This window comes from Balaenoptera borealis (genome assembly GCF_965194805.1).
Source record: "Balaenoptera borealis genome assembly, chromosome: X".
NCBI classification, from domain to species: Eukaryota; Metazoa; Chordata; class Mammalia; order Artiodactyla; family Balaenopteridae; genus Balaenoptera; species Balaenoptera borealis.
In genome coordinates, this window is record NC_138881.1 from 55,333,943 (window position 1) to 55,359,745 (window position 25,803).

Consider the following 25,803-nt stretch of genomic DNA (forward strand, 5'->3'; position numbering starts at 1 on the left):
AACTTGAGCTAGCCTAGGAGGTCAAGGAAGTCTTTATGGAACTGCTCTATGCATAGGCATTAACTAAATGAGCAGGGAGAAGGATAAGCCAGCATTTCAGGAACAAGGAACAGCATATGAAAAGGCATGAAGGATTATTGCGCATTTGAGGAGCTCTAAACAAAGGCCAGTGTGAGCAGAGCTCAGAAAACAGGAGAAAAAGTGGTATGAGATAAAATCAGAGAGGTGGCGAGACACCAGATCATACAGTGTCTCATTAAAGATTTGGACTTTTATACTAAGAGCAATGGGATGCCAGAGATAGAATGTGAGTGAATGATATGATAAGATTCAACTTAAAAAAACTCTCTTCACAAACATATATTGACAGTTGACTATTAACAAAAGTCTAAGGGCAATTAAGAGGAGAAAGAATAATCTTTTAAACAAATGGAACTGGATACCCATATACAAAAATCAATTCAAAATGGATCATTCTAAGTATAAAACTGAAAACTATACAACTTCTAGAAAAAAAAAAAACACAGGCTTTTAAAAACATAGTTTGTGATGTTGGGTTAGAAAAAGATGTCTTAAATCTGAAACCAAAAGCTTAATCCATAAATAAATAAATTGATAAACTGGACTTCACAGAATTAAAATCTTCTGTTCTTAAAAAGAACTATAAGGACCTCCCTGGTAGTGCAGTGGTTAAGAATCTGCCTGCCAATGCAGGGGACATGGGTTTGAGCCCTGGTCCGGGAAGATCCCACATGCTGCGGAGCAACTGTGCCTGTGCTCCACAGCTACTGAGCCTGTGCTCTAGAGCCCGCGAGCCACAATTACTGAGCCCAGGGGCTGCAACCACTGAAGCTCACGTGCCTAGAGCCCATGCTCCGCAACAAGAGAGGCCACTGCAATGAGAAGCCCGTGCACTGCAAGGAGGAGTAGCCCCCGCTGGCTGCAACTGGAGAAGGCCCGCACGCAGCAACAAAGACCCAACACAGCCAAAAAATAAAATTAATTAATTAATTAAAAATAGAACTATAAGACGATGAAGACAAACTACAAATTGAGAGAAAATACTACTAAGTCATATTTCTGATAATGAGCTTGTATCTAGAATATATAAATAACTCTAAGAACTCCATAAAATACAAGCAGCCCAATTTTTTAAAAAAATAGGCAAAAATTTTCAGCAGAGTCTTTACCAAAGAAAATATACAAATGGCAAATAAACACATGAAAAATGCTCTACATACTTATTCATTGGAGAAATGCAAATTAAATGAGAAATGCTTACACATCAAATTAGAATGCTAAATTTAAAAAGACTGACCATACCAAGTGTTGGTGGGGATGTGGAGGAAATGCTGGTGGGAATATAAAATGGCACAACTACTTTGGAAAACAGCTTGGCAGTTTTTTTATTAAGGCAAATATATACCTACTCTGTGACCCACCCATTCCACTATGAAATATACAATCAAGAGGAATGAAAGCATATGTCCATACAAAGATGTATGTATGTATGTTCATAAAAGCTTTATTCGTTATAGCCAAAAATTGTGAAGAAAACAAATTCCATCAACAAACTAATGGATAAACAAATTTTGGTACATCCATACAATGGGATAATACTTAGCAATACAGAAGAACAAATTACTGATACACATAAGAGCTTGGATGGATATCAAGGGTATTATGCTGAGTGAAAGATGCCAGACAAAAAAAGATGATAATTTTATTGATATAACATTTTGGAAAATGAAAACGAATCTATAGTGACAAAAATGCAAACTTTTGATTGCCAGAAGGGGAGTGTGGGGAAGGGTGGAGAGAGGAAGTAAAAAGGTACACAAAAGAATTTTTGGGGGTGATGAATATTTTCACTATCTTGACTGGGTGATGGTTTCATGAGTGTATGCATATGGCAAAGTTATCAATTTATACAACTTTAAATATGTGCACATTATTGTATGTCAATAATACCTTAATATGGTTGTTTTAGAAAATCCCTCTGTAATAGAAAGCCCAGGAATAGACCCACATAAATGTAGTCAACTGATCATTGACAAGGGAGCAAAGGCAATAAAATGGAGCAAAGGTAGTCTTGTCAATAAATGATGCTGGACACTACTGGGCATATACCCTGAGAAAACCATAGGTCAAAAAGTGTCATGTTCCACAATGTTCATTGCAGCTCTATTTACAATAGCCAGGACCTGGAAGCAACCTAAATGTCCATCGACAGACGAATGGATAAAGAAGATGTGGCACATATATACAATGGAATATTACTCAGCCATAAAAAGAAATGAAATGGAGGTATTTGTAATGAGGTGGATGGAGTTAGAGTCTGTCATACAGAGTGAAGTAAGTCAGAAAGAGAAAAACAAATACAGTATGCTAACACATATATACGGAATCTAAGGAAAAAAAAAAAAAAAAAAAGGCCATGAAGAACCTAGTGGCAAGACGGGAATAAAGACACAGACCTACTAGAGAATGGACTTGAGGATATGGGGAGGGGGTGGGGTGAGATGTGACAGGGTAAGAGAGTGTCATGGACATATATACACTACCAAATGTAAAATAGATAGCTAGTGGGAAGCAGCCGCATAGCACAGGGAGATCAGCTCGGTGCTTTGTGACCACCTAGAGGGGTGGGATGGGGAGGGTGGGAGGGAGGGAGATGCAAGAGGGAAGAGAAATGGGAACATATTGTATATGTATAACTGATTCACTTTGTTATAAAGCAGAAGCTAACACACTATTGTAAGGCAATTATACTTCAATAAAGATGTTTAAAAAAAAAATAAAATAAATGATGCTGGAAAAACTGGCAATCCACATGTAAAAAAATGAATCTAGACACAGACCTTACACTCTTCATAAAAATTAACTCAAAATGGATCACACCTAAATGTAAAATGCAAAATTATAAAACCCTTAGAAGATAGGAGAAAGTCTAGATGACTGTGGGTGTGGTGATGCCTTTTTAGATACAACACCAAAGGCACAATTCATGAAAGAAAGAATTGGTAAACTGGACTTCATTAAAATTAAAAGTTTTGCTCTTGAAAGACAATGTCAAGAGAATGAGAAGACAAGCCACAGACTGGGAGAAAATATTTGTAAAAGATGCATCAATAAAGGACCATTATCCAAAATACACAAATAACTCTCAAAACTCAACAATAAGAGAACAAACAACTGGATTGAAAATGGGCCAAAGATCTTGACAGACACCTCACCAAAGAAGATATTCAGATGGCAAATAAATATATGAAAAGATGTTCCACATCATATGCCATGAAGGAAATGCAAATTTAAACAGAAATGAGATACCACTACCAGAATGGCCAACATTGGAACACTGACAACACCAAATGCTAGTGAAGATGTGGAGCAACAGGAATTCTCATTCTTTGTTGGTGGGAATGCAAAATGGTACAGCCACCTTGGAAGACAGTTTGATGGTTTCTTACAAAACCAAACACACTCTTATTATACTATTCAGCAATCATGCTCCCTGGTATTTACCTAAACAAGTTGAAAACTTATATCCACACAAAAACCTGCACATGATGTTTATAGCAGCTTTATTCATAATTGCCAAAACTTGGAAGCAACTAAGATGTCCTTCAGTAGATGAATGGATAAATAAACTGTGGTACATCCAGAAAATGGAACATTATTCAGTACTAAAAAGAAATGAGCTATCAAGTCATGAAAAGACATGAAGAAAACTTAAATGTGTATTACTAAGTGAAAGAAGCCAATCTGAAAGGCTACATATTGTATGATTAATACAATACATATTGTATAATTCTAACTATATGACATTTTGGAAAAGGTAAAACTATGGAGTCGGTAAAAACATCAGTGGTTGCCTGGGGATGGGGGAGATGAATAGTTGGAGCACAGAGGACTTTTAGAGCAGAGAAAAATCTCTGTATGATATCATAATGATAGATACATGTCATTATACATTTGTTCAAACCCATAGACATACAACACCAAGAGTGAATCCTAATGTAAACTATGGGCTTTGGGTGATTATGATGTATCACTGCAGGCTCATCAGTTGTTACAAATGTACCTCTCTGGTGGGAATGTTGATAATGGGGGAGGCTATGCAAGTGTGGAGACAGGGGTTATATGGGAAATATCTGTGCCTTACCCTCAGTTTTGTTGTGACATTAAACTGTTCTAAATTTGTTTTTAATTTTAAAAAGTCCCTTTAATTGCTCAATGCAGAACTGACTCCAGGAAAGTAAGAGTGGAAGGAGGAAGCCCATTTACAGTGGTCCAGGTGAGAAAGGACAGTGCTTTGAACTAGGTTGACAGTAGCAGAGATGAAGAGAAGTAGGCAGATTTGTGAGATATTTAGGAAGTAAAGCCCACAGGACTTGGAGAATGTCCATCATTTTCCAAAGGTCAGCTCATCCTGGCTTCCCAGAGCAAGGAACTAGGGAAAATTTTATTAACAAAGCCCCCTTGAAATTGCAGAGGAAGCCCATGGCGAAAACATACCCTCAACTCGAATGTCCTGAGAAGACACTACTGATTACTTACGTGGTTGCTAAAAATTGCAAAGAAGAAAAAGAAAAAGAGAAAGAAAGATGGTACAAGCACATAATTTATGTAATAGTCTCCAACAGTGTCTCTTGATCTTCTTTAAAGCAATGGGAGAAAAATAAGATTTGAGATTGGGGATCAGAACTCAAAATTCAAAATAAAGTATAAGCTCCTGTTATGTTCACAGTAGTTAGTCTTCCCTGACAATAACATAAATGTAGACAGCACCACCTTTAAAAATAAAACATAACAAGATGATCCTTCAGATTTGTACAATGCTTTCCTGTTTATAAAGTTGTTCCATACACATGATCTCCTTTAATTACCACATCAGCCTTTTAAGGGTACATATTATTGGCCAGAATTTTATAAGAAAATTTTGAAGACAATTTTGGTGTTGTGAAAGCAACATGAATTTTGGAATTCTTCAGACCTGGGTTTGAATGTCTGTTGGGATGCCATTTATTCAACGGGCAATTCTGAGGAATTATTTCTCACCTTATTTTTTTTCAGGCTTCTTTGCTTATAACTACCCTCCTCACCTCTGTCCATTGGATTTTTCACTATCACTAGTGAAAAATAGTGATATCCCTCCATACCCACCCTCTATGGAATGTAGATACCCACCCTCCATATCCACCTCCATACCCACCCTCTACTGAGTGTAGATAAGAAGAAAACTCACGTCAGTCACAGCACTCTAAATTGTCAGTGTTTGAAAGACTGTCAGGTCCAGCTTCTATTTCCTCCCCTCCCCATTTCACAGAGCAAGAAACTGAAGCTTATGTAGAGGAAGAGATTCATTGTTAATCTGTAGACAAACTTCTGGCTTTGAGACCTATGTTATTTCCATTTCACTTTCCTGCCAGCCCAACTTACTTAATTCCCTTTGAGGAACCCTTGTTAAAAGCTTTGGTGGAACTAAAGGTTTTGATGACTATTTAAATAACGTTTTCAAAGTATCTGTGCATTTCAATTATATATTCTTGTTTTCCATGACAATAAGGAATTGAGAATTAGCCCTGTTACAATTTGACATCTCTATGAATGACTGCTTCTTTACCATAAGGAGTATTTTGTGAGATTCTTTACCAACAAAGGGTGTATATCTGAGATATGTTCAGGCAGGGGTGAAGTCATTAAAATCCCAGAAGATAAGTTTTCACCTCCTCAGGTGAAAAGCTCCTCAGGCTTCTGGAAGTTTCATTTATAGCCCTTTTCTAAGTTCTCTTGACATTGATGAGTCTAGCTAAGATAGCAATGAGATGGAAGACTAGTTTAGGTTCTACTAAAGTGGAACATAGTACAAATTATGTCCTTGCTTCAATGTCTTCATCTGGAAAATAGAGCATATCATGCCCACTCTTCCCTGCCTTTAGTATTGTTACTTCCTTTGGTCATGGTAAGTAAATTCCCATTATGCTTGGCTGTGAACAAGATAAGATTCTGTAGAAACCTGTAAAAAGCAGAACAGGCCCACGTGGAAAAACTCCACTTGTCCTCTGGGACAGACAGTCCCTGCCCAGATCCAGAAGTCTAAGGAATTTAAAAGCTAGGGAGGCCCAGGGACCCTGCTGATACCAAGGGACACCTCCTTCCCTATAGATCTACCCTTTCATTTTCTGTACTCTTCCATTCACAACTGCCTCTCCATCTTTACACAGGGAAGATGAGACCTCCTCCACAAAAGAACAGTTGCAATAGCCCACATGACCTTCCACTCCTGGTTGTCTACTAAGAGGAAGAAAAGCAGTCCTATATAGGTTCCATTCCTTGAATACTGCAGTTTGCAAGCTTAAACTATGCAAAAGCAACTTGGAAAAGCAAGTGCCTGTATATAAGCAAATGTCTGCAAAACCCTGGACAAAATCAAGGTCTCTATGTACATGACAAGTGTTTCTGGAGTTTACGTGTTTGCCTGGTTTTCTGGGTGATTTTCCTTTGTACATCGGGATAGGTGAGAAGTGTGTGGTAAGAGGCCATTCCAGACAGGAAAAAGGGAAGAGAAGAGGATAGAGATTACCTTTGGTTCCCAGGCAGAGGGTTCCTAGAGCAACTGATACAGTGCCACGAGACCCAATCTAACCCTATGGAGAAATCTGAAAGGTTTCAACAAGTATAGGCTGGCTTGGCCATAGCTTGTTCCTCACTTTGTAGGAGACCCTCCCGTCTGCGCTTTTCGGTCTGCCTTCCCTGAACATAGTCCCTTGCTGAAGGAGATCTATTTCCTCTATACTTCTATTGCCCTTTCCCACTCCCTCCCCCCTCCCACAAGTGCACAGAGTCTGTTTTGAAATTGGACTTCAGAACCAAATCTGGCAAGTACAGGCCTCTGAGAGTTCGATAGCCCTGTCGTCAAAATAAAGCTCCGGGTTAAAGCTTCAGCCCCGACGCTTAAAACCTGGTCCAGGAAAGCAGGAGGTAGTCGGGGAGCTGGGGTGCTCCTGGGCTAGAACAAGCCTCTCCTGCCCTCACCCACGCTGCGCCAGCACTTGTTTCTCCAAAGCCACCCGGCTTTAGTGGACGGTGAGGGGAGGGGAGAAAAGCAAAGGAGAGGGGAGGGAGAAAGGAGGTGGGAAGGCAAGGAGGCCGGCCCGGCGGGGGCGGGACCCGGCTCGCAAACTGTTGCATTTGCTCTCCACCTCCCAGCGCCCCCTCCGAGATCCCGGGGAGCCAGCGTGCAGCGAGAGCCAGAGGGTCCGGAGCAAGCCTGGAGGCAGAGGAGGCGACGGAGGGAAAGCGATCGAGCTAGCTGCTTCAGTGTGGGACAGGAGCCGAAGGGACGCACCGCGTCAACCCCAGCCGGCTCTGGCGACAGCCAACGCCTCTTGCGGCGCGGCGGCTTCGAAGCCGCCGCCCCGGAGCTGCCTTTTCCTCTTCAGTGAAGTTTTTAAAAGCTGCTGGAGACTCGGAGGAAGCGAGGAAAGTGCCGGGTAGGACTGACGGCTGCCTTTGTCCTCCTCCCCTCCACCCCGCCCCCCCCTCCAGGGTCTCCTGTCCTGCTGCTGCCTCCGCCTGCTCCTCTCAACCCCCTCAACCCCTCTGCAGTCAGCCCAGTGCAGCCAGCCCGAGTTTGCAGAGAGGTAACTCCCTTTGGCTGCGAGCGGGAGAGCTAGCTGCACGTTGCAAAGACGGTTCTGGGGTGCCAGGAGACCGGGGAGCCGCTTCAGCACTGCAGCCAGAATCTGGCTGGTTAGGCGGTAAGCAGGGCAGACCCCCAGATTCCTCTTACTCCCTCTCCACCTCCCCCTGCACGCCGCTTCCCCCTCCCACCAGTTTGTGGGGTCAGAGATCAAAGGATGAAAAGGCAGTCAGGACTTCAGTAGCCCCCCCCCAAAAAAAAGAAAAAAGAAAGAAAAAAAGAAAACAACAACAACAAACAAAACCCCAACCAAACCCAAACAAACAAAACCCAATAGCAAAACCCAAAACAAAACAAAAAGAAAATAACCTGGTTCCTATTTGCACCTGCTTCAGTGGACACCAAATTCAGAAGGCAGAGGGTTTTCCTCCCCACCCCCCTTCAAGATTTGAGCATCTTTTGAATCTACCCTCCAAGTATTCAAGAGCAGATTGTGAGCCTACCAGGGAAGATCCTGTCCAGCGCGTGTTTCCTCTGCACGAGACTTTGAGGCTGTCAGAATTCTTTGGAGTTGTTACTCCCGCAAGTTTCCTTTTCCCGCAGGTGGGCAACTAGCTGCAGCAACTACGCATAGCAGCCTGTTGAACTCTTCTCAGCAAGAGAAGGGGAGCAAGATAAAGGAATTGGGTGGAGGATTCACCCAAGCTTAAGGATGGAGGTGCAGTTAGGTCTGGGGAGGGTCTACCCCCGGCCGCCGTCCAAGACCTACCGAGGAGCTTTCCAGAACCTGTTCCAGAGTGTACGCGAAGTGATCCAGAACCCGGGTCCCCGGCACCCTGAGGCCGCGAGCGCAGCACCTCCCGGCGCCCGTTTGCAGCAGCAGCAGGAGACCAGTCCCCAGCAGCAGCAGCAGCAACAGCAGCAGCAGCAGAGTGAGGATGGCTCTCCTCAAGTCCAGAGCAGAGGCCCCACAGGCTACCTGGCCCTGGAGGAGGAACAGCAGTCTTTACAACAGCAGTCAGCTCCCGAGGGCCCCCCGGAGAGCGGCTGCGTCCCAGAGCCGGGAGCTACCTCGGCAGCCGGCAAGGGGCTGCAGCAGCCACCGCCAGCACCTCCGGACGAGGATGACTCAGCTGCCCCATCCACGTTGTCCCTGCTGGGCCCCACTTTCCCCGGCTTAAGCAGCTGCTCCACCGATCTTAAAGACATCCTGAGCGAGGCCGGCACCATGCAACTTCTTCAGCAGCAGCAGCAACAGCAGCAGCAGGAGGCGGTATCTGAAGGCAGCAGCAGCAGCGGGAGAGCGAGGGAGGCCACTGGGGCTCCCATCTCCTCCAAGGACAGTTACCTAGGGGGCAGTTCGACCATCTCGGACAGCGCCAAAGAGTTGTGTAAGGCAGTGTCGGTTTCCATGGGCTTGGGTGTGGAGGCATTGGAGCATCTGAGTCCTGGGGAACAGCTTCGGGGGGATTGCATGTACGCCCCGCTCCTGGGAGGTCCACCGGCTGTGCGTCCCACTCCTTGTGCCCCGTTGGCTGAATGCAAAGGTTCTCTGCTGGATGATGGCCCGAGAAAGGGCACCGAAGAGACTGCTGAGTATTCCCCTTTCAAGGCAGGTTACACCAAAGGGCTGGACAGTGAGAGCCTGGGCTGCTCTGGCAGCGGTGAAGCAGGGGGCTCCGGAACACTTGAGCTGCCATCCGCCCTGTCTCTGTACAAGTCTGGAGCACTGGACGAGGTAGCAGCTTATCAGAGTCGCGACTACTACAACTTTCCGCTAGCCCTGGCCGGGCCGCCGCCCCCTCCGCCGCCTCCCCATCCTCATGCCCGCATCAAGCTGGAGAACCCCCTGGACTATGGCAGCGCCTGGGCGGCCGCGGCGGCACAATGCCGCTATGGGGATCTGGCGAGCCTGCAAGGCGGGGGTGCAGCAGGACCGGGCTCAGGCTCACCCTCAGCTGCCGCCTCCTCTTCCTGGCACACTCTCTTCACAGCCGAAGAAGGCCAGCTCTATGGGCCCTGTGGCGGAGGCGCGGGCGGCAGCGCAGGCGAGGCAGGGGCTGTAGCCCCATACGGCTACACTCGGCCACCTCAGGGGCTGGCGGGCCAAGAAGGTGACTTTTCCCCACCCGATGTGTGGTATCCCGGCGGCGTGGTGAGCAGAGTGCCCTATCCAAGTCCCAGTTGTGTCAAAAGCGAAATGGGCCCCTGGATGGAGAGCTATTCTGGACCTTATGGGGACATGCGGTAAGTTTCTCCTCCTAAAAATGTCTTTAAGCCTAGAGGCAGTCCTCTCCTCCCCGCGCGAATGCTGTGTTCTTGGGAGAGCTGAACAAGCTTCCACAGAAAGGGCCGCCCTAAATCTGGAGCCTTTCCCTGGACTCCTGGCCTACCAAAGATTCGACCTTTGCGCTCTGAACCCCCACTGTGTGCTCCAGTCCCCACCGCTGTGAGCCCTGGGTGCTGGTGCAAGCCCTTCCAGATTCCTTGACAACCCCCGCCCCCCACCAGCCTCCAAACATCTTCCCTGCCACTTGGTACTCCATGTCCCGCAGGTTCCAAATTTAAATCCAATTGCAAGGGCCATCTTCCGAAATAAAGCCCTTAAGCCCTCCACTACTTCTCCTTCTCCCTGCCCCCAAATCAGAGAACCTGGACAAGAAATATGGGCACTTTCTCCTCTTAAGGTCTGTTAGGGATTGCCCCCCGGCCTGTGGCTGGTCTTGGCAGGTTAGAGGCAAAATAACTGACCCAAGCTTTTCTCAACCCGCCTCCTCCAAAGAGATGAAATGGAGTATGGGATTACGGGGAGAAGGTGATCTCTGGGTTCTGAGGGCCGCTGTGTGAAGAAGGGGTGAAGTCCCTTTGCTGGCAACAAAGAGGACTTGCCCCACGGTTGGAGGTCAGGAGAGAGACTCCAACCAGGCAAGATTAGAGCAGGCAAAGGTAGGGGAAAGCCAAATGACCCCTTTCCTCGTAAACAATGGGCAGGATTTGCCCTCACAGGTTGACGATGTTGGAACTACATGGTAGTGTTGGTTTTCTCTTGTAAAGTGTTTATTTGCTCTATGGATTACAACAGATCCACAGTTCCTACTTTGAGTTTGCATTACCTCTATAAAGAGGAGAATGTTCTTTTAATGAACAATTTAACGAGACTTGAGTCTGACTTACAAAAGTGTTGGGAAAAAAGTTTAAAGGATTTCCTGCTATTCCAGTGTGCATAGAAATCTGCTTTTGTGAGATTAGGGTTTACAAAAGGAATAGGGCTTTTCAATATATTCCTTCATTTTAAGGACATACTTGCATTTTAAAACATTATATGTTACCTCTAACAAATTAAGTAATAACTGTTAGGGACCTATGAGCCTTAATCTTGCCCAAGAGTTTTCATTAGGACATGAGAAAAGTGGCGGTCAATTTCATCTTGCGTGTTAAAAATTCTTACTTACCACAATTGAGCACTTTGGAGACCACCTTAAAGATTTTTTTCCCAGCAAACTAAGATATTAGTTTATCTCCGTGAGGGAGGGAATATTGACTGGGGAACTAACTCCTCAGATCTGCTGGGTGCTGATGTCCTCATGGATGCTGATGCCTTGTTCCGTGTTTCTGTAGCTATTTTCTTTACCTGTGACTTTTCAAAACTTGTTAGACTTAGCATCTTTGTTTGGAGACTTAAATCCAACAATTTTCTTCCTTTCACTGATGCTTCTGTTCTTGGAAGGTTGATAGCACAGTGTTAGAAAAGAAAGAGGAGGATAGGATTTCATAAAATATTTTCTGGGCTACTGAAGAAACAGCTTCTAACCAGGCTTTATATTTTTTAGGTTCTTAAGGTTTGGCTTACAGGATTTTCAAAGGCTTCATTTATATTGTCAGTCTTTTCTAGTTAATTTGAAGTTTTTTTGTTTTTTTTTTAAATTTTTGCAATGTGGTTATACTGTGGGACAAAAGGTCTTCATTTTATAAGAACAGATTTACTTGCTAGAGTATATTTTTTTTCCTATGGCGGTTGCTAGTCAGCGGAGCTCTCTTCTACTGTGAACTATTTTTTTTTTTGGCGGGGTTGGGGGGAATGTATAAGGTGCTTCAGTGACCTGCCCAGTCACTGGAACCGTCCTGTCCCTCTTCTGTATGCCTCCCCCAACACCCAAGTAACTCAGTTAACAGGGAGGAGATGAATGATTCCACATATTTGTTAAGAGATGTGTGTGTGTGTTCGAAGACATAACCTGAAATTTTCAGAAAGTGGCTACAGAGAGCTTTTAAATAGTTCTTCCCATCAGGTGTGCAGTAAGCTAGGGGATTCTATCCCAGGTCTTCATGGAAAAACTTCTCTATTTCTAAAACCTGCATAAATTAATGACCTCAACTAGTGAGACATTAGCAGTACCCGAAGAAAGTACAAGATTATTTAATCTTTCCTGGTTTGTGATTGCTGCACTGGTTATAGGAATCTAGTGAAAGGGAAAACTGGCATTCCTGTCTTGTGTGTTGACAAAGAGTTTTCATTTCTAGGACAAAGAAAATCCTTGAATCAGGTTTTTTAAAATTTATCAATTTCATCAGAATTCAACCAATCCCAATCTAAAAGTTGGTATTTTCTTACTTTCTCTTTCTTTCCCTCACTTTGTAGGGGCACAGTTTGGTGAAAGGCAAGGAATTATTTTAAGCCAAAGCTAGAGCTTCCACCCTCTCTGTATTGCATGCATTATATGCCAACTTTGAGTTAAAAATCTCAACATTCTAGAGACTTTCAATAATCTGTTGGATTACTCCCTTTTCCAATTGTGTGTGTGTGTTCATACACGTTATTTAATTGTAGGTTTTTTTTTTAACTTAATAACTTCTGGAATAGCTCTGTGTTCTTATACGTCTACAATATTTCTGCTGAGAGGAGAGAGGCCTAAGGTGGTCCTTTAATTTTTTTTTTTTACTTATTTTAGCATGTGGTATGAATGGAAGGAATAATAAAAAGTGATAGGGCTTGTGTGAAACCCTGATAATATTTTATGGAGCTGTCTTCCACTGCGATCAAATAAGACTACAACTTTGTTAATTGACGACTGTCTCACTTGACAGAAGTAGGGCCCTTTATATCCCAGCAAACAGCATAATAATATGACAAATATTTATTCTTGGGAGATGAGACCAAGGGGAGCCTGTTCAGGAACTAGAGTTGGGGTTTAAATAAATTATCCAGATGCAAAAAGAACATTTTAATTTTTCTCTTGATAATTTGTTCTGGTCTTCATAATAGGTAGTATTTTAGTAGTGCTTTGAAATCGGCAAATCCTGCCTTTCTCCATTAGTTATTTCAAAAGAAGTCACTTTATTAATTCCCCTTTCCATCTCCTCTCCTCTCCACAGTTATCAAGTGACTTTTTATGACTATCTTGCAAGGAGCAGTTTGTCTTTTTTGTAAATCTGAGTTTTGCTTTGGGAATGACGCTCTCTGTCCATAGGCCTTCAGGGTCAACATGTTGGAAAGAAACATCCTTTCTTCACGGTCAGCAAATAACTGGTGAGTTCTGTCTGGATACCAGTAATCAGAACCTGAGGACCAGATAGCCACACTGGGTGGTACCCCATTTGAAAATATGTGCACGATGTAGTGATAGAATTCTTCTCTTGGTTGTCCACAGAGTATCTCTCTCATCTTGGCCAAAGGTTAACATCAGTGAGAGACATTTTTGAAGAAGCTTGCAGCTTTCCTGTTGCAGGGTCACTTGAGGGTGCTTTCTTGCCAGTGCTAATTTTGCCTCATCAGACTTCCATTCCTTTTAGGCTGTAAACTTTGATATTAATATGTTGAATTTGCTGGCACATTTCATTTTCTTTTTTAAATGTTTTACCTCCCTGTAGTAATTTTCTCATCTGGTATACATATATGTATTTAAACCAAAAAATTCTTTGGTCTCCTGACTCTTACTTGTACTGTGGCTGCTCTTGGTGGGATTATGTGAGTTGGAGTTAGGGACATGGACAATTTTATTATTATTGTTATTTACGGTGATATCAAGACTACCAGTTTCATTCAGAACTGTGCTAAGCAGAAAGCAGAATGCCGGCTGGTTGTGGTAAGCAAGGGGCTTATTTTATAACCAAACCTGAAATCATGATTCTGAAAAATAGAAAGCGAATAAAAATCAAGTTTTGTGAGGTTGGTTGGAGAGGGAAAAGGAAACCTCTCCCCACCCCCTACCTCCACCATTTTCTCTTTGTCCGCAGCTTCCTTAAGTGCTGCCTGTCCCCGATTTTCTTTCTTTCTACTCCTTTCATGCTTTTGACATTGAAATATAGACTCTTTTTTCTACTTTTCAGGATATTTTTTCTCATTACACCTGTGGCATGCTCCTAAAGAATTTTTTTTTAATCTGGAGAGTAACAGATCAGATCAACCTCAGCACCTTTCTTTTAAGACTAGATGACTTGAAGAGATTGCAAAATGAATAGCTGGTTTTTTTTTACCTTAAGGTTAGAGCCTGATTTAACAGTTGCTGAGGGAGCTGAACTAGATGGCTTGAGGACTTGGTGATTTAATGAAGTATTTTGCTGGCTGCTGTCTCTGTCTCTTTTTCTCTGTCTCTCTCTGTCTACTGGCTATTTTGGCAACGTTTTCTCAAAACCTGAGAATAACTGGACCCTCTCGCCTCTGAGACAGCTCTGTCTGGGTCAAACTTCTGCAGTGCTTTCACAAGTAGTATCTGATCTATATGTGACGGTGCTTGCTAGAATTGTCTGGCTGGGCTAATATGGTGATGCTATATGTGAAGTCATCATTTAAAAAAAAGAAAGGTATTGAAGAAATTATTCAACCTCAGAATTTGCCTGCCAGCATTACATCAAGTTCTGAGATGTTGAACTCAGAGTAAGTTATCCTCATCCTAGGCACAAAGTTGACCTTTTTTCCCTCGTTGCTTGTAAAGCTCCATACAGTTATCAGTATTGGTTGGCATTTGCCATATTGAAGAGAATTATGAAATCTCATATTTATATAGCACTCTTTTCAAAGAAAAGACCCAGCATCTTCCGGTTTATTCACTAGCACTCATGTAAGTTTGAGTAAGCCACGAGGGTGCTTAGTGAACATCCCTTTGCTAGTTGAGGGAGTAGAAGTTGTTGCATTTTCTATAACATTTGTTTACCATAGGGAAACCTCTCTAGAGTGGCACTTCCCAACTCTTTTTCTTGAACTTTCCCACCTGACAGATGATGTTTTAGATTTTTGCTCAGTAAGGGCTACTTTTAGTGACTGCTGCTGTGATTTATGCACATTTCCTTGCACACTCATGAGTGCTGCCATCCCTTCTCTCTTACACCAATTCCTGTTGCCAACCTACAGGGCAGAGCAGTGTTGAGAGTGGCTCATCTAGATAAGCTTACAGCTCTAAAGTGCTGGTTACTTGAGAATGCTGCCAATTTAGATCATGCAGTACCTGAGTTTTATTTTTTTTAATCAACAGCTTTATTGAGATGTAATTCACAATATATAATTCACCCATTTAAAGTATACGTACAATTCAATGGTTTTTATTATATTCAGAGTTGGGCAACCATCACCACAATCAATTTTAGAACATTTTAACCACTTAGCAGTCAAACCCCACCCCAACCCTGAGCAACTATCAACCACCAGTCTACTTTCAGTCTCTATGGATTTGCTTATTCTAACGTTTAATATAAATGGAGCCATGCAATACGTCACCTTTTGTGACTAGCTTCTTTCATGCAGAATAATATTTTCAATGTTCATCCATGTTGAAGCACATCTCAATACTTTCCATTTTATGGATGTACCTCACTTTATCTATCCATTCATCAGTTGATGGACATTAGAGTTGTTTCAACCTTTTGGTTATTATGAATAATACTGCTATGAACATTTATGTACAAGAAGATTTTTTTTTTTATGAACATGTTTTTTAATTCTTTTGGGTACATACCTAGAAGTGGAGTTTCTGGGTCATATAGTAACTCTGTGTTTAACCTTTTGAGGCACTCCCAAACTGTTTTTAAAAGTGGCTACACCATTTTACAATCTCACCAGCAATGTATGAGGGTCCGATTTCTCCACATCCTGCCAATACTTCTAATTGTCTTTTTAATTATAGACATCACAGTGGGTGTGAAGTGGTATCTCAAAGTGGTTTTGATTTGCATTTCTCTAATGACTAATAATATTAAGCATCTTTTTTGTGCTTATTGACTGTTTGTATATCTTCTTTGCAAAAAAGGTCTTTGCTCATTTGTAATTAGATTATTTGTCTTATTGAGTTGTAAGAGTTTTAAAAAAATATATTCTAGATACAAATCCTATAAGAAATTACAATTTGTGAATATTTTATCACATACTCTGAGTTGTCTTTTCACTTTCTTGATGGTATTCATTGAAGAACGTGCTTTAAAATTTTTGAAGTCCAATGTACTTTTTGTATGTAGCTTGTGATCTTTGTATCATATCTAAGAAGGTTTTGCTTAATCCAAGGTCACAAAGATTTACACTTAGGTTTCCTTCTAAGAGTTTTATAGTTTTCGCTGTTAAATTTAGGTTTTTGATCAATTTTGAATTAATATTTATGTAAATATCTAGTCACCACAGCACCATATGTTGATTCTTTCCCTATTTAACTGTCTCAGCACCCTTTGTGTAAAATCAGTTGACTGTAAATGTTTTTTTTCTGGACTCTGGGCTATATTACAATACATTGATCCTATACCAATACCACGGTGTCTTAATTACTGTAGGTTTTTAATAAGTTTTGAAATGAGGAAGTGTGAGTCCTCCAATTTTGTTCTTCTTTTTCAAGATTGTTTTTGACTATTGTGGGTCCTTTGAATTTCTGTGTGCATTTTAGGATCAGCTTGTCAGTTTCTACAGAGAAGCCATTTGGGATTCTGATAGAGGTTGCATTGAATCTGTAGATCAATTTGGGGAGTGTTGTCATCTCCACATTAAGTGGTCTGATCCATGGCCATGGAATGTCTTTCCATTTATTTATGTCATTTTCACTTTTTTTCAACGTTTTGTAGTTTTAAGAGTATAAATTTTGCACTTCTTTTGTTAAATTAGTTCCACAATATTTTAATTTTTGATGCTACTATGAATGGAATTTTCTTAATATCCTTTAAAATTGTTCATTGCCAGTGTATAGAAATATAACTGATTTTTGTATATTGACTTTGTATCCTGCAACCTCGGTGAAAGTACCTGAGTTTTGAACCCCTCTGGGACTTAAGAGGCAAAAGGTTTCTGCTGCTGTGTTGAAAGTTAAAGCATACTTGTTTCATCCTGTATGAAGGCTGCATAAGGACACTGTTCTCAATTTTTCTCAACTGTTAATTAGAATTGGTAATGCCAGCCCCTTCCTGGATGAATAGAAGAGTGTCTCTAAAATTTTCAGGTCTTCAGAGAACAGTAGAGAAGAAACATATTAATAAGGTTTATGCAGTTAGTAGTCCTCTTTTTAGTATTTGAATTTGGGAACTACTAGCAAGGGGATGAGGAATAATAATTTCTATGTACTAAACTAACATGAAGAGGTAACAGATGCAAACTAAGCCAAAGAAATCACTAGCTAGCTGTATTTGGCTTATGTTTAGGTTTGTGTAAGCAGCTGGAGTCATAATTTTATGTTTTTATATGTTGTCCTTTAGATAAGGTAAATGCCACCACTCCTTCTGGTGTGTATTTGTAGATGAAGAAGTGGTCCATTTACTCTCATATAATTTGGGTTTCTTTTCAGGGATGTACTCTATAACCATAAAAAAGAGATAAAATTTACCTATAAAGGGATTGAACTTTGGTCTTATTAACACTCTAGGCTAAGGGTCATATCTAATCAGCTATAGCTATCGTGTCCTGAAAATGGTAAGTGAACGGCAGGCCACTGAACAAAAGGTCCTCTTGTGACGTAGTTGTCTTTAGAGATGACCCTAATAAAGTGATTTTTAAAAAGTATTCATCAATCAACCACTTTTCATTAAACACCTGCTATATGCCCATCTGTGTACAAGAGAGAGATCAGGGTAAAGGGAGCACAATTCAGGGAGAATCTGGAGATCACTGCCTTCAAGGAGCTTATAGCTATTAAAACAAAAATAAAAACAAAACAGAACGGCAACACCATGATGCCAGTATGATGAGATGCTGGATTGTATGGTATGTATTTTTTTTTTAAAGATTTATTTATTTAATTGATTGATTGGTTGCTATGTTGGGTCTTCGTTTCTGTGCTAGGGCTTTCTCTAGTTGCAGCAAGCGGGGGCTACTCTTCATCGCGGTGCACGGGCCTCTCAGTATCGCGGCCTCTCTTGTTGCGGAGCACAGGCTCCAGACGTGCAGGCTCAGTAGTTGTGGCTCACGGGCCCGGTTGCTCCGCGGCATGTGGGATCTTCCCAGACCAGGGCTCGAACCCGTGTCTCCTGCATTCGCAGGCAGATTCTCAACCACTGCGCCACCAGGGAAGCCCTGGTATGTATTTTTTAAATGCAGATATCCAAAAAAGAAATGGATCAACATAGGTGGAAGTGGTCAACAATATTACCTGTGGCTGCTTTTTATCGTTATGGATGAGGTTGGGACATGATTTAACTCAAGCAATAGATTATAGGTCTTGATGAATATTTCAGATACCAGAAGGTAGTAATTCTGGAAAGACAATGAAGAGTGAGCTCAAGTAAGGGGTTGGAACCTATTTCTCCTTTTTCAACAGTGCCACCCCAGTCAAGTTAGTTACTAGTTACTTTCTCATTTTTGTCTATATTGTTGCACTTGCTGGGAACATGTTTCCATGTCTTTGACTATACAAGTCTGCAATATATGAGGAATTAATTAAAATTGAGGGTGATTAATGGGTCTAAGTTTGGCGTGAGAGCCAATAAAGATGCCCAGTGTGGTGGTCAGATCAAGAATTATTATTCTGCTCTCAAGTTTTCCATTGATCATGGTGGCTTGCTTTAAGGTTCTGTATAAATGGGGTTTCAGGGTGTTGGTTAAGGGAGAGAAGCAAGGAGCACAAGTCAGACAATTCTGGGAGTAAGGGGAACATGAAAACTTTTTTTATAAGGCCTTTGCTGAGTTAGATGATGTAGCTTTAAAATGGCCAACCCCTTAATTATGGGTTCTGTTTTGTGCAAATTGAGTGTGTTCCTTGCTTGTGGAAGTGTAGTCTTACTATCTGGCCGCTAGGGGGACTGCAAGTGTCCTGTGACAGGGTTTCCCTGGAAATAGTTGGCCTCCTTTGGTGGATTCAACATATCACAGGATAACTTGAGCCAGAACCACCTAGTACCAGACAATAAATAAGCTACAGTGGTACTTAGTATTTTATCTGGGATGTTCTTTTCCAAAGTGCAAAACATTTTTAGTAGCACTATTTGACTCCTTGACACCTTTTTCTGAATGTAGCGCAGGGAACAGTGACATTGGACATATTCCAGTAACACTTTACAGTTTACAGAGTTGTTTCATATTCCATTATTGCATTTCATCCGCATTTCTACCGTATACAAGTAGCCAGGTTTACTGTGTTTTAATACTCTCCATACTATTATAATACTGTCATTCCCATTGTAAATATTATGTTCAGAGAAGTTAAGTGATGTGTCTAAAGTCAAACAGCTTCAAGGTGACAGAGTTGGGATTTCAGCCCCACTCTTTGTTCCTCAAATCAAGTGTTCCTTTTTTATCACACAGGTCGCTCACCTCATAGATAGGAAATAGGAGAGTCAGAGAGGCAAAATAACCTTAACTAGTATCAATAGAAATTCATGAAGCTCTTAAGGCTTCTGGGTCTTTTATCCACTTACTGGACTGATGGATTGGCTTGTGTGGGCATTCAAATTGCCAACAGTCTTGCCATCCTACTTTATAGACTGCATTTATTCGACAAATACTTACTGAGCTTTTTATATATCAGATTCTATGCTAAGCACCTATGACACAGCAATGAACAAGGCAGACAAAAATTCCTCCCTTCATGGAGTTTACATTTTAGTGAAAGGAGACATGTAGAATATATCTGATGCTGATAAAAGTCATGAAGAATAATTTAGCAGAGTGTGGGGAATACGGATTGATAGTGGGAAGGACTATTTTATATCTGTTGGTCAGAGAAGCCCTTACTGAGAAGGTAATATTTGAGCAGAGACCTGAAGGAAACGAGGAAGTGAGCCATAGGGATATCTGGAGTTAGAATATTCCAGATACAGACAACCGCAAGTAGAAAGGACCTGAGGCAGGAGCATACTTTGTATGATGGACAATAGCAGAGAGGCCTGTATGGCAGTTTAAGTAAATGGAGAGTGATAAGAGATGAGATCAGAGTTAATAAGGGACATCTCAGGTCTTCCTTAGGACTTTGGTTTTTACTCCGATATGGGGAGTCATTGGAAGATTTTGAATAGAGGAGTAACATGATCTGACTGATATTTTAACAGATTCTCTTCTGCAGAACATCCACCACTCTTTGATATTTTATACATTTGTTTGTTTACTGATTGTCTGTGTGGAGAAAACACTGTAAGAGCAAGGGAAAAGCAAGGAAATGAGGCTACTGCAGTGATCCAGGTAAGAGATGATGGTGGTTTAGACCGGGGTTATTGGTAGAGGAGATGAGAAGTAGCTGGATTCTTGATGTGTCTTCATGGTAGATCCTACAGCATTTACTGACAGATTAGATACTCGTTGTGAGAAAAAGAGAGATGTCAAGGCTGATTGCCAAATTTTTGAGCTGAGCAATTTGAAAAATGTGATTACCATTTACTGAGATGATGAATATTGTAGGTAAAGCCGGTATGTGTGTGTGGGTGGGTAGGAATCAAGAGTTTGATTTTTGATGTATAAAGTTTGAGTTATTTGGTGAACATCCTGTTGGCTTCTTCTCAGTTTTCATGCAGTGCCCTTAGCTTTCTGCTTTTCAAGGAGGTTAAAACCTTAGAGACCACCTAGATCTTTGGTGCCCTCTCACTTCTCCCCTTTTGCTTTATAGAGGCCTAGAGAGGAGTGGAGTCTTGTCTAGTGAGAAACAACAAGCTGGCAACATAACAAGAGCACAAACTCAGTTCTCCTGGATTCCAGCTTGGTGCTTCTTAGCGTTATTCTGAGACCTCATTTTGGGGGTGGTGTGAGTTTCTTCTTCTTGCCCAAACCTTAAACCAGGTAATTAAACTAAATAATGAATAAAAACCTAGAACACCACGCAAAGTGGCTGCTGCCTTCAATCGAACCAAAATATTGTTATGTTTTTACTGAACCACACACCAAAATAATTTATCCATGAAAAACACAGTAAGCAGACTTTTAAAGACCACTGAGCTTTGATCTAAGCTGAAACTTACAGAGATCTGGAACATAAATGGCCTGAGATTGTAGGATATTAGAGTCTATGGAACGTGGGAAACCATCTTGTCCAGTTTGGTCATTTTATGAATGAGGTGCCTGAGGCAGAGAGATGGAAAGGAATTTGAACAAAGTCACACAGAAAGCTAGTTTCTTTTAGTCAGAGCCTATTCTGAGGGTTAACTGTCTGTTGCTCCTTTGGATAATTCTATGTTGGAAAAGTGATTCCCCACTCAGAACAAAGAATTATAATAGCAGTAATAATGATAGCACTTACTATGTGCCAAATTTTGGTGCCTTACATGGGTTAACTAATTTAATTCTCACAAAAACCTTGGTAAATAGTCCCAGAGAGGTTAAGTGACTTGCCCAAAGGTCACACAGCTAGGAAGTAATAGAAGTCTGGCTTGTAACTGCGAGGTTCTAACCACTGCTTAGTACCAACAGCTTCTCAGATTAGCTAGTCATTCACCTCTACTATCCAAAAAGACTGGTGACTAGGGTGACCTCATTAAGCACTGACCCTATATAGTCCGCTGATCCTCACAGAATACCTGAGTTCCTGGTAAAGTGGAGGTGGAGGGACATAAAGGGGGTGGTGGGAAGAAGTTGATCATTTACAATAGGGATTGGAAAGCAGAACTACAGAAATTGTTGAAAAAGGCCTGGAGATTCCAAGGTGGTTGAAAATCTCAAAGCCCACTACAAACCTGGGCAATGCAGTGCCTGCTTAAATAGGAGAGAAACCAAGGTAAGAAAAATAAAATAGCTGATTTCTTGAAGTCAGGAACTCTTTTATGTGTTTTACACGTGTTAATTCATTTAATTCTCAAAATAACTCCCTGAGGTAAGTACGATTATCATTCCCATGTTACCGGTGAGTGAATAGGAACAGAACAATTAAGTAACGTGCCCAAGGTTATAGAACAAGTAAGTGAAAGAGACTATATTAGAATCTAGGTAGCTCTGCTCCTCAACTTATATTATTTTCCACTACATTTAGGGAAAGGAGTGCTATTCATATTATAGAATTTTTTTTAATGCAAAAACGTGCTTGAGCTTCAAACATTGAGCAACTCTTGTCCTTAAAATACACCAGCTTCTTTTAAGGACTCTTAGGAGGAAAGGTACTTATCCAAGGGCACATGGTGAGTAATTAGTAGAACCAGAGTCTGAACTCGAGACTCCAGACTGCCAAACCTCTTTGCATTTTATCACTCTGTTTCCATTCTCACACTGACTTGTCTCCCTTTATTCCTCCTTCTGTATCGCCCTGCCTCTCACTTTTTTAAAATTAACTTTATGCATCAGCAAGATTGGACAGAGAATGGGGAGAATGATCAGAATCCATGTCCCACCAGGCATTGTCAAAAGGAACAAAAACGTCAGGAAAAAATGTCAGCATATGGGATTTGCCCTAAGTAAGAAGGGGAACTTCCCAATATGAGAAAAGGCTACCTCTGTTCTTCTAGCCCAAATTGGTTCTGCAGGATTCCATAGGAAGTCATGAATATGATTGTCAGATGACTTTTTTGTTATTGTGGAAATGGAAGAAGGCCACTATGAAAGTCTGCTTCTCTCCAGATATTTTTTAAGGAAGGTGCAATCTTCCCACTCATATAAGTGACAACTACTTAGGAATTTTCTTTTGAAAATTGGCAGTACATAAGAGAAAGCATCTTTCCAAAAGTGTCATATTGGTCCACTTCTCTGAAGCATTGTCCAACCTCTGACTAGATGATGAGGTCGCATAAACTGAGAGTTGGGAGTAAGATGGAAACTCCTTTGATGTTTGGGTGCAGAAAGGATTCCAAAACATGTTTTGAGTCTGTTTACTTTACCTACTCCTCCTTCCCTTTCATCTTTGTTTAAAAATACAAAGGTTAGCAAGTGTGTAGTCTGTTGGAGTTTCCAGTTGTTCATTTGAAAAATCTGTTTGATCAGGCGTTTAAATAAAAAGGACCAAATTATACTGAGATATTTCAGTCACCAACTACCTAATAATAAACCAAAAACCTTAACCATACTCATATTTTTGTATGTCATTTTCTTTGGACACCTGCTAAGCCTTGCTGAGGTGCTAGATTGACTCAAAATGTGCCATCATCAGAGATGACCCCACAGTGTGTGGGAAAAGCTGCACTGGAGGCTTTGGGAATTAAGGTAGTGAAACGATGTGTTGTTGTTTACCAAAGCCTTCTCCATCATTCCCTCTCCCTGAGTTCCAGTCTTCATCACCTCTTGCCTGGATTAGTGCAGTGACCTCATGCCTCCTCTCCCTAGTCCTCTGTGCTGCTCTCTGATTCATATTGTATTCATCCTACCAGATTAACTTTCCCAAGGGTCAGTTACAATATTGTTAGTGTCTTCCTTTAAACATCCATTAGTCTATAAGCTCCTTGAGGGTTAGAACTCTGTTTAATTTATCTCTGTATTCTCAATGCTTAGCACAGAAGAAGCCTTGCTGAGCAGTTGTGTAATGCATGTTTGAAATTGCAGCTCCTCTCCATTTGCTTATAGGTTAAAATACAAATTCTTTAAGTCTGGTGTTCAAAGCTTTTCATTATCTGTATTACTTTTCCAGCCTCAAGTCCTATAATTCCCCTACAGAAATCTTTAACTCCAGCCACATGGATCTGTCACCTTAAACCGTTGTCACTCCTTTTTTCTTTGAACTTGTTGTTTTTCCTATTATTCCTTTGGTCTTGAAGGCTATCCCAATTTTAATACTATCTATTTTTCTAACCTTAGCTCAAATATAGTCTCGTATGAGATGAAATTTCTCATCCCCTAATCCATTGAGAAAGTTATCTCTGTGACATGATATGGTTGAAAGAATGTAGGCTTCAGTTTTCTTCATCTGTATACTAGTGCTCGAAATCTCTAGATTATAAGACTTTTGCAAGGAGATGATCAGATGACATGATACTTGATGATGTCAGGTATAAGTCAAGAGTTAGTGCTTAATATCTTTTAGATTCAGCCCTTTTTTCCTTCTCCATTGATATATACTTAGTTATTAAATTATAATTATTTATATGCTTATCTTATATATCTTTTTAAATTGTACTCTCTTTTAGGGCAAAGGTTGTTTCATGGATATATTTGTGTAAATTATACAAAACACATAGCTTAGCGTTTGGCTTATAGTAGGTATTCCATAAATATTTATTTATTCAGTGAATCTGAGCCAATCGTATTAAGTACCAAAAACAAATAATGGATTATAAGTTCAATTAATAGAAATATGGGATTCAGAATAAAGGAAGTGAATTCTGGTCAGACCATATTTACAATGTGGTGTTCAACCCCATTTTTCATGAGGCATCTCCTCTTGTAAAGCATGGAGAAGCTGAGATGCTGAGTTGGGTATGGGAAGGGAGGTAGGGAGCAATGGACATAAATATTGTCTCAATATATCTGAAGGGCTGTCATGGAATAAAGGAGTTAAATATTTTCTGCAGTACTCCAAAGGGCAAAACCAATGAGGATAGATTGCAGTTCAGTAAAAGGAAGACATTTTCTCATAGTGGATTCACCCTATATTGGAAGTTTCCAACAAGGACCAAATGAGTTTTGGGGTGTGTGTGTGTGTGTGTGTGTGTGTGTGTGTGTGTGTGTGTGTGTGTGTGTGTGTGTTTGTGTGTGTTTATCAAATTAGTTGCCAACATTTCATGTAAAAATTCAGATTTCCAGTTTGGGAAATGAAAATCTGGAATTATTGGGACTACATTCCTGCGTGACAATAACCAGCTGGAGGTGAGAAGCAAGTGCTCCTCTAGATGTAGCATGTACTTTCCAGTTTATCCAGACACGAACAACCTGCTTTATTCATTTAAGTTACTTGCTTGACTGTTCTAGGCATTTGAATTTGCCATCCCTGTCAGATCAGGGACCTGGGCAAATCTTGACAGCCTTCCTTACCCCAAGGGCTTTTCCTCCTCATCTAGGAGGGACTAAAGAAACTTACAAGGGATGCTGCAATCAGATCTGACTTGGCTTTCAGTTCTGGCACAGCCATTTACCAACTGTATGACCTTGGGTGAGTAACTTAACCTCTCTGAACGTCAACTCCTTCATCTGTGTAACACTCTCCTCACAGCATTACTGTGAAAACTAAATAAAACAACTAGATAAAGGGCATGCCACTTAGTAGATGATGAAATACTAGTTCCCTTCTTCTTATTCATGGCACCCTTTATGTCCATTGGGAGTATCACATAAGTAGTAAAATAACCCTCATTGAAGGCATTCAAGAAGAAGCTGGACTTGTTGGAGACCATGTATACAGGGAAGAGGTTTCAACTCATAGTAGGTGATTTCCACAGTCACTTTCTAACAATTTAAAAGCCTATCAATAACTCCAAAATGCCCATCTGGATGATTTTAGACATACATCGCAGAGTTAGGGACTTTTAATAAACAACAGATAGGATGAGGGCTCTTGGGGAAAAAGTTGGGGTCAGGGCTAAAATATAATGTGCTGACATTCAGGAATAGGCTTTGGCACCTGGCAGATTTTAGTTTAAATCCTGAGTTTGACAATTACCCACTGTGTGTTCTGGGCCACTTAATCTTATTTTCAGTTTCCTCATTTATATAATGAAGATATTAATACTTCTCTCATTGGGTTCTTGTGAGGATAAGTGAGATAATGAATGTAAAAAATCTTGACCAGTGCCTGGCCTAGAATAAAAGCTTGATAAATGGTTCTCCTCCTCTTCCTCCTCCTCATTATTATTATTATTAGCCCAGACCAGCAGAACTTGGGAAAACGCATGGCTAGACTCTGACTGAAGTACATGAGCCTTTC

The 25,803-nt window shown here is 41.2% G+C and overlaps 1 protein-coding gene and 1 long non-coding RNA gene across 3 annotated transcripts in view; one reads left to right on the forward strand and one right to left on the reverse strand.

Annotated features, from left to right (window-relative positions):
- Positions 1-2,335: 2,335 nt before the first annotated feature.
- The window catches only part of LOC309620433, a 479,238-nt gene continuing 455,770 nt past the window's right edge, over positions 2,336-25,803 (reverse strand). The window contains exon 2 of the long non-coding RNA XR_014239550.1: positions 2,336-2,812. This is a non-coding gene — a long non-coding RNA (uncharacterized lncRNA). The remainder of the gene's footprint in view (positions 2,813-25,803) is intronic.
- AR (androgen receptor) overlaps positions 8,357-25,803 on the forward strand; it is a 175,341-nt gene continuing 157,894 nt past the window's right edge. For both annotated transcript variants that reach the window (XM_082376577.1, XM_082376578.1), the window contains exon 1: positions 8,357-9,892. In XM_082376577.1, coding sequence (XP_082232703.1) covers positions 8,358-9,892 — 1,535 coding nt within the window. In that variant the 5' untranslated portion in view covers position 8,357. The remainder of the gene's footprint in view (positions 9,893-25,803) is intronic.